This window comes from Acartia tonsa, chromosome 1 (assembly GCF_053477335.1).
Source record: "Acartia tonsa isolate MP-2025a chromosome 1, ASM5347733v1, whole genome shotgun sequence".
NCBI classification, from domain to species: Eukaryota; Metazoa; Arthropoda; class Copepoda; order Calanoida; family Acartiidae; genus Acartia; species Acartia tonsa.
In genome coordinates, this window is record NC_137260.1 from 5,510,274 (window position 1) to 5,523,788 (window position 13,515).

The 13,515-nt window shown below is 30.7% G+C and overlaps 1 protein-coding gene across 2 annotated transcripts in view; it reads right to left on the bottom strand.

Annotated features, from left to right (window-relative positions):
• The window catches only part of LOC145304308 (uncharacterized), a 48,969-nt gene extending 47,995 nt beyond the window's left edge, over nt 1–974 (bottom strand). For both annotated transcript variants that reach the window (XM_080146276.1, XM_080146207.1), the window contains exon 1: nt 874–974. In XM_080146276.1, coding sequence (XP_080002402.1) covers nt 874–899 — 26 coding nt within the window. In that variant the 5' untranslated portion in view covers nt 900–974. The remainder of the gene's footprint in view (nt 1–873) is intronic.
• Between the last annotated feature and the right edge of the window lie 12,541 nt (nt 975–13,515).

Consider the following 13,515-nt stretch of genomic DNA (forward strand, 5'->3'; position numbering starts at 1 on the left):
TGTTATTTGTTTAAAGTAGAAGAAAAAGGTATAGCTAAAAAGTCTAGACTGTACATTTTATCAAAGTCATATCAAGTGTCCAAATCCTTTTTTGTGTTTTTTTGGTTGTCCTACATAACAGCAAAAAAAAACATAAATAAAAAAACAAATAATCTAAATAAAGAATTAAAAAATAATATAATAAAACAATTATGTTTTTAAAATTAATCTGAAATTTTGCTGTATTTTATTGTTTTTCATAAATATCGGTGTTTTTTGCTTATTTGCCCTACATTATTCTTCAAACATATTTGGTAAAACATAAAAGTTATTTATTGCATTGTATCATAGACAGCTTTGCGCGGATATAGAATGTACAATTATAAGATTAAAACCAGATTTTTAGCGCCGAGGTGCCGAAGGCACGGACTAAAAAAACTGGTTTTAATCTTATGATTGTCGTTTTAATATTCGTAGAAAGCTGTATATAATACGATGCTAGACATAGTTTTTTCGTATGGATGAGAACCAGTTCCTATCCACTGGCTTCGAATGAATACGAGAAAAGTAGTGTTAAAATTTTTTTGTTATATTTTACGTGGTATGTAAATTATTTATTTATTAGGGTATTAAATTACACAATAAAATAATCATGTATATAATAACTTGCTAATTATTATTGACAGCTGCCTAATATAGAAGTATTTGGATAAAACAATAGGGGAGGGTGGGTTGACTTCAGACCCCCCCCCCCCAAAAAAAAAAAAGTTATAATATAAAATATAAAAGATAAATGTTTTAAAGGATATCAATATAAATATTTAGGATTTTCTTCAATATAACTTTTAAAGCAAGTGAAGCTAAATAAGTCATGAATTGAAAAACGAAACTTACCTGATATACTTTAGAATAGCCCCCATTGTGTTGTTATCATCTAGGGGGGGGCTGGGCTTATCCTCCCCTAGTTTTATTCCCGCCCTAGGCGCTATCTCTGAAAAAAAAATAGTTATAGAAATTGTTGAGAAACACGCATTTAAAATTAAAATTATGTTTGTGTAAAATTAACTATAAGATGGATTTGCTGAAAGTTTATTCTCTTATATATAGTCAATTTTCATGATTATTACAAACTTGCTCACCTTGGAAACATTTAAATGTACCAATTTACTGAGGCTTCAATTAAGTCCCATGATAGTTTTAAGCTATTCAATTATATCATTGAAGGGGTAGTTGCACGAAGTGCATCTATACTTGAATTTAGTGAACGGAATGTTTTTTTCTGTTCATTAGTGTACACTACATAGACGTCCAAGGGGGGGGGGGTAAACAAAATTTAATCCTGCCAACAGATTTCAGGGGGGTAGTTATCCCCCCCAAACAAATTTTACCCCCGGGGTAAAAATTTTGGGGGTGGTAAAAATTTTTTTGCCGCGCTTCACGCGCCATTTTATCCCCCCCAAAAACGAATTACCCCCCCCCCTTAAAAATTTTTTACCCCGCCCCCCCAAAAAAATGCTTGGACGCCCCTGTTACACTACAACTATATATAGGACGTATATTTGAAAGAATTTCAAGTTTTTAATAGGTAAGATATTTAGACTTGAAAATCATACTTCAGAAACACGTGTACATTATGCTGGTACTAGGCTAGGTTCTGTCACTCCCTAATATGAAACAAAGCCTTTACTGGCTAGAGGCGAAGCCACTAGTCAAAATGAATTATAAAATGAGTGAAGTTAATTTCAAACACTAAAAATACACAAAAATATAACATGAACGTACAGTAGTATATTTTTACAAGCGAAGCTTTTCTATAATTAGGGTCGGTCCGTCCGTACGTCCGTAACGAATAGCTTTTCCCGTTAATTTAGGCATGTTAGAATTGTCCTATCGATTTCAAATTTTGCATGGTGATTCCTTTAGAAGTTAGGTACGATTTAGTAAGCGTAGCAACTCTATAATCATTACCAAAATATCCGTACGTCCATTTTAAACATGTTGATTTTTTTACTTTTTTAACAACAAATTTTATGTGATCAAATCATCGGATTGATCTGATTTTTGGTATATTGATTCCTGGGACAACAAAGTATAATGTAATAAGCGAAGCAACTCTATAATCAAGTCCTAAAAATGTAAGTATGTCCATAAAAATTATCCTGTATCAAGCAGTTTTACAACAAATTTACTTACAATTTTGCTTTGACTCTTATAAATTTATATTATGATAATTATTAAGTTCTAACACTATACAAGTGTTAATGTCCGTTTGTCCTACCGTTTCAGTGCTTCGCTTTTATGGATGTTGTCATCCTTGTTTTCTAATGTACATATTTGTTCTTGGTAAAACAAATATAAAATTAATGATATTTTTATCAAAAATAAAATTTGCATTTAAGACATAAGAAATACAAATAAATCATGAAATCACATGTGGCCTTAATAATATTTAGTTTTTGTTAGAATTCTAGTTTTATATATATGAACATATATAAATCTGACACATTTGTATATTTACAAGGATTATTTCGTTTATAAGTAGCTCGGCCTTTAAAGTTAACATTAGTAAAGAATGTTAAAAGGAAAATAAATTTAAAATTAAAAAAAATAACATTAATAATAATACATTAATTCTAATTTGCTGAATAACAAGAAATACATTATCAAATTAGTGGTCGAGGAGTCGTACAGATTATTCTAAATCAATCCTATTTTTTCCCTCAAAGTGTTTAGTTGAGTACTAAACCCATTAACCTTTCCCTATTTTGAAATAGATTGAATTTTTGGGTATAGTCCCTTTCGTGGCAACGCCCTTTAAGGGGCGATTCGTCATATTTTAAAATGGCTTTTATTAGGTTAGTTTAGGTTAGGTTAGGTTATATTGCCCCGCAGGGTTAGAGCCTTCACAGGAGTTAGAAATAGGAGAAAAGCTACTGTGAAAATACGAAGAATCGCCCCTTAAGGGGCGTTGCCACGAAAGGAATTATACCCTATTTTTTTTACTTTAGACCAGGTTTGGTTAGGATATAAATTCAACCTCCACCCCCTTTATTTTTTAATTTTACAAGAAAAAATAATATGGCGGGGGGTAGGTTAAAGAAGTATTTGAAATCAATTCAATATCTAATCGCTTTACAAACAGAGAGAAAATAAAAGTCGTCATATTCAGGGACAATTTAGAATATTTTCCCCTCTCAATTATCATAATAAGACAGAGATACAAATTTATTAAAGTAAAAAAGTTGGTTTAATGTTTTTGTAAAAGTTACAGAGCGTTTGTCTTTCTGGGTGTCTGTAGTTGAATATCTCGCTAATCGCTTAACCTTTATGGTTCTCCTTAACTATATTTAGCTTTTCATAGGTCCAGGGAAGGTATATAACTTCCTCCTTTTAAGAGAAATAACCCATAAAAAAGCCCCCCCTCCAAAAAAAAAAAATCTTTGTAAAACTAAAATTAAAAGTGGAGGGTCAACTTATCCCCCTTCCTCAAGTCCCCCTAGAGATCTCTAACAATATAATCAAGCGACAACAACAAAATTATATTTAAACCTTTTTAGTTCTTACAGAAACTACTTTTGCACAGAGACTAAACTAGAATGATCATATTTATGAGTTATTTGTTTATTCAGCCTTCAAATGCAAAAAAGTAGCCATGTGTGCATATTATTTTCTTGTGACAAAGTCCATCTTTAATGTTCTTAGTTTTACATGTGTATTAGCTTAGAAGTTCTAATAGCAAAAAACTTCTCTAAAATTGTGCTACAAGCTTCAAGCTATCATAGAAACCAATGGAAGACAAGCTTAATAATGGTCCAAGAAAAAATGCAAACAAAACAAGTAAAAATGAGGTAGATTGTCTATTATCTATACTCGAAATGTCTTTTTTATGAAATCATATTGATGCATGGTCAAAGTAAATTATAGAGTAAATGCATATTATTCAGGGGAATCTACAATGGAATTTTAATTCAACCAATCCAATTATGCTCCATAGCAAAGTCAGCTAAGCAGCTAAGAAATTTATATTTACTATTTAAAAAGCTTATATCATAAGAAAGATCGACGAACTCGATCAGTAATAAGGTTTTTTTTAAATTAGCCGTCTGTCTGATAAATAGAACTTACAGACATTCTTAAAACCATTTTAAAAGACTCTCGCTAACCGCTGAACCGATTGGGTTCTTCTTAACAGGGTAGCTTCTCATAGGTCTCTAATGTTAACTAAAATTAAACATGGGGGAGGGGGGCACCCAACCACCAAAAAAAAATTCCTCCTCTACAATAACTATTTTTTTTTACTTTTAAAATCTAAAATAATGGGTTATCAAATTCAACTCCCCCCTCCTCAAGTGCCCCTAGAGGCATCTAGGGGGGCGTAGCCGCTAGTTAAGTTTTAAAGAAGATATTACAAAAAATTTCTATAAATCACGAGAAAAAGACTAACTATACTAAACACAACAAACAAGTAAAATGCTCTACATCACAAAGCTAACTGCTAAACTCCAATAAAGAAAGAGCATATGTTCTACTAACATGCTCTAATTACTATTCATAATATTTATAGGCATAATAATAATAATGGATATAGAATTTAAGTGGATATTATGTCAGGGGGAAAATTGTCGACAATTCAGCCATTTCGTTCATCCAGTAGGAGTATGGCAAGAGACTGGCCGGGGGGAATAGTTATTTTAGCCTGCTACATGTATCACTTAATTAGAGAACATGAAAATCTTTTGTAAGATCCATGTAATAATATATCCATTATAATAATATGCATATAATGGGTCTATTGAGTTGCTTATCAAAACAAACTATTGAGCCTGACTGTAGCTTGCTTGCGCTGAGGGATCCTTCAAAGAACATCTATCTATCTATCCATCTAATAGAGATAATCTAGAGAGACATACTATTTTAATCAGCCAATAGGACAACAATGGTTATACATGTCATTGGTTGAAATTGTGTACATTTTTGGAAGAAAAGGGCATATTTTTTTCACTTCGTTCGCATAATAAATAGTTGCATTTCTTAAGATAAAGCTTTTCTTGAATAAATTAAACTTTGTAAAATTATATCCCCGAAAAATTTCGTAGCTTGTATGACTTGAATGCAAAACATAAACAAAGATATTTGTCTGCTATAATATCTTATTTGCGAATTTTAGTGTCTTATGAACTATCTAGATATGTTATGTCTATTATACATTTTTAGCTCCCTCTCCGTCAAGGAATAAAGATCAAAATAGAACCCACAAATCAATCGCGCAAGGTGTGCCTGTGAAAAAGCAAATATATTTATTAGCAAAACTCATTATTTTTTTTAGCGATTCTACTATTCAGATATATCATTTCATATATCCTTATATTTATATTATACCCTTATTTATTATCTCAGTGAAGCTTGTTTTGGTCCAGGTGAGGTTTTTTTATGGGAGGGAGGATACACTCTTTCAAGATAAATCGCCATCAGTAAAATACCTCCTACAACTTTTTTCTTCTAAACATTTAAAATTGGAGGATCGATTTACCCCCCTCTTTCATCCATCACCAGTAGTCTGTTACAAATTAGGATAATAGATTATTAAGACTATAATTGCAATAAAACGAATATATAGTTTTATTTTTGACAAACAGAGGCATGCTTAGGTTTTAATTAAATATTTTTTTTCTTAAAATTTTGCTAAATCATATTGATTACTTGGTAATTATGTCGGAGCACCGATCCATCTAAATTTGCCCTTCGAGAGTCAACATATAACGGAGAAAAATTAGCAAAAATTAAAAAAAGGGGATTGTACAAAAATACACCTTTTAGAATAAAAAACATCTTTTTATGATAAAACATTATTTGATCTGTTTAAGTTAAAGATATAATAATTTTCTATCAATTAATATATCCATCCCTTGTTCATTTAAATGTAAGCGTGCATGTGATGAACGTTTCTTTAAACTGCAAAATAAATCAGATTATTTTTTGAATTGTGTCGTTAAATCTAAAATGCCTGAAAGACGGAAGGACATTAGGAATTATACAGTAGCTTTTATAATCAAAAGAATTTTATCTCTCTGACTGCAAGGAATATAATACAAATTGATGTACATCCCCAATGATGATACACAAATTACCCCCATTCTGTAGCGTAAAATTAGAGCTTGAAACGTTTGAACACTCAAATAAATACATCAACCAATCAAATTTCAGTCCCAAAAGTTGTTAAGCCAACGAATACGAAAACATAATTGTAAAACTATGGGGACTAGTGTAATAAACAGCCCATTCTCCCCTGTCTCTCTAAGTTTGACTGCTATCTATCTTATTTATGTAACATTGTATGCACATGAATTACCACATATGTTTGTTCTATATTTTTAAGCGAACTGTCAACAAATGAATAAAGTTTAGGAGATTCATGACATTTTACAAAATAAATGTTTTATTTATCTATAATACAAAGTAAAACAATGTCTGCCTGTCCCTCCGTCTGAAGCCTAAGACATCAGTAACTGATGAACCTTTTAAGCTATATTCTTCAGAAAGTGACTTCATATTAGCTCTTGGGGCGAAACCTCTATAGAAAAATCCGCTCGTATCCTATTATCTAAAACTAGCGGCTACGCCCCTAGAATCCTCTAGGGGCACTTAAGATAGGAGGGGGGAAAGTTGACCTCATCCCATTTTAAATTTGAGTTTCAAAAGAATAAAAAAAAATGTGGGGGGGGGGAGGAGGATGAAGGTACCCTCCTCAAAAATAGTTTAAAACCTTCCTAAGACCTATATGAAGCTTCACTGTAAAGGAGAACAATATCGGTTCAGCTTTTAGCGAGATCCTTCGGAAAAGACAAAAAACGCTTACTACTTTATATATTAGGATAGTAAAGTTGTCTATTGTTTAATATCTGAAGCTTAAGATTTCGATACCTACAGAACTTATTGAATTCTTTTTTTCTAGAGAAGTTTAACATACGTATGAGGACGTTTTTAGGTTTTTTTTTAATTTTTTTTTATTTTTGCTATTTTTTATTTTGGGATGATTTTAGGCTATTTTTCTGCCTTCATCTTACCTCTTTTTGAAGACAGGGTCCCCAAAGGCCGGGGACGCAGCACTAGTTTATCATAATTATGTATCTGTTCAAATATCTTAGGATCATAAGGGATAAGACAATTGCAGATAAACTTCATGAACCAACCAATCAAAATTTGATTAAAGTCCCCAAAGATTTTTTAGGAAACTAGAAAAAAACGTTATTATAAAACTTTGGGGACTAATGTCACTCCCTTCTAATTATCTGTCTGTCTTATATATTAAATATTTACATATTATTTTTCATTTTTTTTAGCAGAGACTGTCAAGTCAAGAATTAAATAAAGTTGAAATCAAAATTTTACACACAATTTAAATGGATTGCAATGGGGTTGGAATTGGGAGGGTAAGCAAGGAGAGAAGACTAAATGTTAATTAAAAATTACAATAAAAACAAGGATGACAACATTTATTAAAGCTAAGCTCTGAAACAGTAGGACAAACGGACATTAACACTTAACGATACCCCCCATCCGACCCCTTTAGCCCCCCCCTCCTACTGGATAAAAATATTTCGCTTCAAGAATTATTTCATACATATTTTGATATTTCAATGGTGAGTGAGGGGTATTAGACTGTAAATTATAAAGGTACCCAAAGATCGAAAAACGTGTTCTCCTATTTGTAGGATATAAAATAGGTTATTTAAGCTTGTTTGGTTCAAATTTGCAGTGTCAAAGTTTTATACAAAAGAGGTAATTTTGTTTGTCGTCATTGTGGATGATTATCAATTTACCGTTCATTGTCTTATACCTTAAGATCCCTGAATATTTCCCAGTTTATTTGGGATTCTTTTTAACCCATCAATATAGATTAGTTAAAATCACCTTTCTATAGCTAACAATATGTGTATTTGCCTCATTTAACTTTCTACGACTTTGCATGATGAACAACTTTGGATATAAATAATGTGAACATTCATTATATTTCTATTTTTATAGTATGGCTTCGAAACTGATAAAAATCCGCTGGATTAGAACCGGTTTAAGCCATACTGAAAAATTATGTATATTACAGACCAATTTTACGAATATCAAAATGAAAATCAAGAAATTAATACCTGTTTATATTATAAGCGAAGCATATCTACAATCAAATCCTAAAATATCAATATGTCCTTAAACAGAATTCTGTCAGAGTCAGTTAAGTTGTCTAAAACCAATTCTAGGCTTAAAATATAAAAAAATAGCCTTCGGCATCTCGGGGCTAAAAAAACTGGTTTTAATCTTATAATTGTACATTCTATATCCGCGGAAAGCTGTTTATAATAACTATTATTTTAGTGACAACAATTGATCATCGTTGCTTACGTATCCGTATTGTCATTATGAGACAGATAGGTTAACCTATCTGTTTTTTTTTACAATTTGTATAGGTCCGTCCGTCTGTATACTTGTAACGTTTAGTTCTTATTGTTCTTTTAGACATATTAGTATTGCTCTATTGATTTAAATTCAGCCTGTTCATTCCTGTAACAGCTTGGTACAATTAGGAAAGCTTAATGACTCTTTAATTATTGCCAGTCAAAGTTATCTATATTTTAAACAGAAAACATAAGCAACTCAATAATTTTTTAAAGATTTAAATACATTTTGTTAAAATGGGCCAAAAAAATAAAGGTCTGTATTTCCATTTCAATGTGACTGTTTAAAGTGCACTTATAAAAACATTGAGCGAAATTTTTTTAAAAAAGAAGCATGAAACGTTCATTGAAAGTACTTTTGGCTATTGACTATTGCAAAAAAAAGAATCAAATCCTTTAGGAAACGTATTAGTATTAGGATATGAAAGTGTAAATTTATATAAAAACTGAATTTTAAATTGCAAATTAATTACATAAACAAAAAATTCGAAAAGATATTATTATCTGGTATTTAACACAAAACAACAAATAAATTAAAAACATAAATTTTTTATTTACATTGACTATCAATCTATAAAACGATCCTAGAAAAAAATACTTTATCATAACAATGAAGTGTATGCCTATGAATGTCTACAAACCTAGTGTAGCTTTAAATTAAAAATGACTCCAAGATGCACTTTTATCAGGAATCTAAAGGGATAAGACAATGACCGATAAATTAATGACACCCACAATGATGATACACAAAATTACCCCTTCTGTAGATTAAAATGTGTGGTTGAAACGATTGGACTTTCAAATTAATCAACAAATCGGTCAAAATTCAATAAAAGTCCCCAATGTTGTTAAGAAAACATTATCAATATTATAAAACTATGGGGACTAGTGTAATTAACAGCCAAATGTCCCCCCTTCTCCCTGACTTTTACATTGTAATATCACGTGATGTAAACAAAGGAAGCAAAGGAATCTGCGAAAGAATTTAAAATATTTACACTCGTAAAAAACTGCAAAAATATTTAGATATAAAAGGTTTGATATCTGTAGAGATATCTTTTTTTGTGTTAATTTACAATGTCTGGGCTAGGATACAGGCACCTTATTTAATACTTCTAAGTGCTTTATATAGTGTTATCCTAATTTATAAAAAGTAGTAAGGTTATTTTGTCTAAAGCTTAAGATCTCAATAACTACTGAACCGATTGTTTTTATTTTTTATTTTAGACAAGCTGTACATAGCTCCTGTGATAATTTTAGGCTATTTAGTTATCAGATTTAAATCCTGGGATGGTTTTAAGCTAATTTTTTGGCCCCTCTCTGTCCCTTCAAGTACAGAGCCCCTAGATACTAGGAGCATAGCCGCTGATATATTTAAAGGGTTTAAAGGGTTATGTGTCATACAAGTTTGGTACCAATAACTGCATTTCAGGCAACTACTAAAGTAGTATTAGATCTTGTAATTAATGGATTAATAATGACATTTTTTTCTGTTTTATATATACACCCAAAAAGTCTCAACTAGCGCGTTTTGACCGTCTAATTAAAAGTAGAAAACGCAGGAACATGGATGGCCATTAATAAAAGTAATTAATTTAAATTTTATTATACCAAAATATTATAATGGAATTATTATTACTTGGATCTTACACTAGATTATCATGTATACTTATAAAGTAAAATTTGTATCTGGCATAATTATCGTTCCCCCCTTTACCCCATCCTCTCCCGTCCTACATGCGCTGACCAATAAGATATGTCCATGTTAGCAAAAAAAATGACATCAATTTGTACCCTGTCATAATATTCAATAATATTCTATATCCATTCTGAATATTTGTCAATTTCCATGAAAACTGCGTGTTTACTAAAAGTTGCTTCATACCTGGGCTTAAAACAATAGACGTGAAAATATTTTTAGTAGTAAAACTTTCTATTTAGGCAAAAAAGTACTTTAAATTTAAATCATTATATTCTGTATCTTTAAAAACTTCCCCCCCCCCTCCCTTTTTATTTTGATACTGGTAAGTAAAACGTAAATTATGTACTGGATGCTTTTTGTTACCGGAATCTTAAATAGCAGCCGAGAAAACACAGTGATCTAAAGGGATAAAACATTAGTCGATAAATATATGAACATCCCCAATAATGTTACACAAAATTTCCCCTTCTGTAGCAGTCTAAACAACCTGAATTATAGAGTAGCTTTGGTATAAAAAAATATTTGGATCTAAATTAAAAACAATTCTAATTATTGCATTCTGTTAACAAGACAATGATTACGCCTTTTCCTCGTACTATGCTACTTCTAAAAATATTCTAATACTAATGTAACAATATGTTATGAGTCTAATAAGTCCACATAAGCTATTGTAACGTTAGGGATATTTATACACTAAGAAACCAGCTAATATCAGGTGTTAAATTTCCCCTTTTTGTTTAAAAACACCTGTCGATATTCCCCATTCCTTGATTATAAGCTTAACCCCTTAAAATAGGCCTAATCCGTTTTTCCTGCTGTGTTTGAATTAGGGTTGACTTAACTTTTCATTATAATTTAATTGCAATCCTAAATTAGCTATTTATCTTTCCGCTGATATTAAAAAAAAACATAATATGATTTAAATTTTTTTTTTCGTAGAAAATTATCTGTAATACGATGCTATAGATAATTTTTCAGTATTGCTGTGCACCGGTTCTAATCCAGAGGATATCTATCGGTTTAGAAGCCATACAGAATAAATATTTTCCTGGTTACATGTTTAATTATTATAGTTCTCTATCTGTAGAAATTAATGTCTATTCCATAGTTTATTAAATTGAATGCTAGAGTAAAGTCAAGATGTAAAACTTTAAATAAAATAATTTTATTTCTCGTATTCATTCGAATCCGGTGGATAGGAACGGTTCTCATCCATACGAAAAAACTATGTCTAGCATCGTATTATATCCAGCTTTCTATGAATATAAAAATATACAATCATAAGATTAAAACCAGTTTTTTAGCTCGTGCCTTCAGCACCTCAGGGCTAAAACTGGTTTTATTCTTATAATTGTTCATTTTATATCCGCAGAAAGCGGTTTATAATACGATGAAAGAAATGACTATTCTCGTATTCATTCGAATCCTGTGGATAGGAACCGGTTCTCATCCATACGAAAAAACTATGTCTAGCATCGTATCATATCCAGCTTTCTACGAATATAAAAATGTACAATCATAAGATTAAAACTAGTTTTTTCTTCGGCACCTCGGGGCTAAAAAAACTAGTTTTAATATCATAATTGTACATTCTATATCCACGAAAAGCCTTTTATAATACGATGCGAGAAATAACTATTAAATGCAAGGATGACATTCATAATTATATCCAACAACTGAATTAATTCAAGCATTTTTTTGTTTTTTTTGGGGGGTTGATTTATATCATTTACTAAGACTGTCCCCTTGTTACAGCTTATAATTATGTCTTGTTAAATCAGATTCAAAAATATTCGGAAAATGTAAGTAATTCTACTATAAGAATATCTGTGCTATCACAAGCTCATATGATATAATGTAAAACTATCATTTTGTGTGTGTGTGTGTGTGTGTGTAAAACAATTATTATCCGATTGTGTGTGTGTATGTGTGTGAGTTTTTTTAGTGTTTTACGTGTGACTTTGTTTCTAGGTGGTCAAAAACTTTAAAGAATGGGTGTCCAAGTAAAACACTGTAACTTTTTAAAAGTTAATTTTCTGCAATAGAATGTTATATTACCTCATAATTTCCAAAAGATTTAATTTGTTCATAAGGAAAAAAAGCATTGTTTAAGAGATCTAAAGGGATAAGACAATGGTCGATAAATTAATGTATATCCCCAATAATAATATACAAATTTATCCTTTCTGTAGATTACAATTAGTGGTTAAAACGTTTAGACACTTAGCTTAATGAACTGACTAATTCAAATTCAATAAAAGTCCTACAAATAAGCTAACGAATAAGAAAACGTTATTTAAAAAAAATTGGGGAAGAGTGTAATAAACAGCCCAATGTCCTTTACTCCCTGCCTTTTTTAGGTAAAACTATCATTTTGTCTTAATCATGGCAATTTATGGAGGTAAAGCTATGGGCAAACCGATTTTAATTTGATAAAACATCTCTTTTTATATTTTGTTCGCTAAAATAAATTATATTGATATGCAACTTTATATGAACTCTAAAAAGAATAATCTTTTTTTGTAAAAGTTGCCAGTATAATTGTGATTTCCGTAGGATAAGCGGCTAAAAAGCGCAGGTCATGTCACCCAAAAGCGCGTTCAATTGTGCATTTTGTGATGACTATCTTCGTACGTAATAATGGATATATTATTACTTGGATGTTCTCTTTAGTGAAACTCGCAGCGGCCTAAAATAAATATATTCTCCATCCATTCCCTTTACCCATCCCCTCCTCTACTACTGGATGAACGGACTAACCAATAAATAAGTTTCATGTAAGCAACCTAAATTGAAGATAATTTTCCCCCTTCATAATATCCACGTTTATTCTATATCCATTTACGTAGTTGTGTTACTAAAATTTTTGTGTTTTGACAATGCTTGTGGTCAAAGGCAAAAATTATAATTATGCATAGCTAAGTGAAAATGATTTTGTGTAAATGTATAGCATGACCATTGAAAAATGATAAAAGACTTTTTTTTGCTATTAGATGTTGTTAAATAAAAAAAATCAAATACATTTCAAAACCAATATTCAATAAGATTTGTGTTTATAAAATGATAAAGCTTAGATGCTGTTAATAGTTATTTAAAATTAAGCCTGGGCTAACAAGTCTGGTATTAATTTGCTATTTATCATTTTAATATTCGTGGAAAGTTGTGCTATACATAATTTTTCAGTATGGCTAAGAACCGGTTCTAATCCACCAGAAATTAATCGATTTCGAAGTCATTCTGAAAAAAATTAAAACATTATTCTGCATTAACATTCTTCTTAAAATTGGTCAAAGATATAAAAGAAGGGCTTTTCTCGTATTCATTCGAAACTGATTAATATCCGGTGGATTAGAACCGGTTCTCAATCATATGAAAAAACTATGTCTA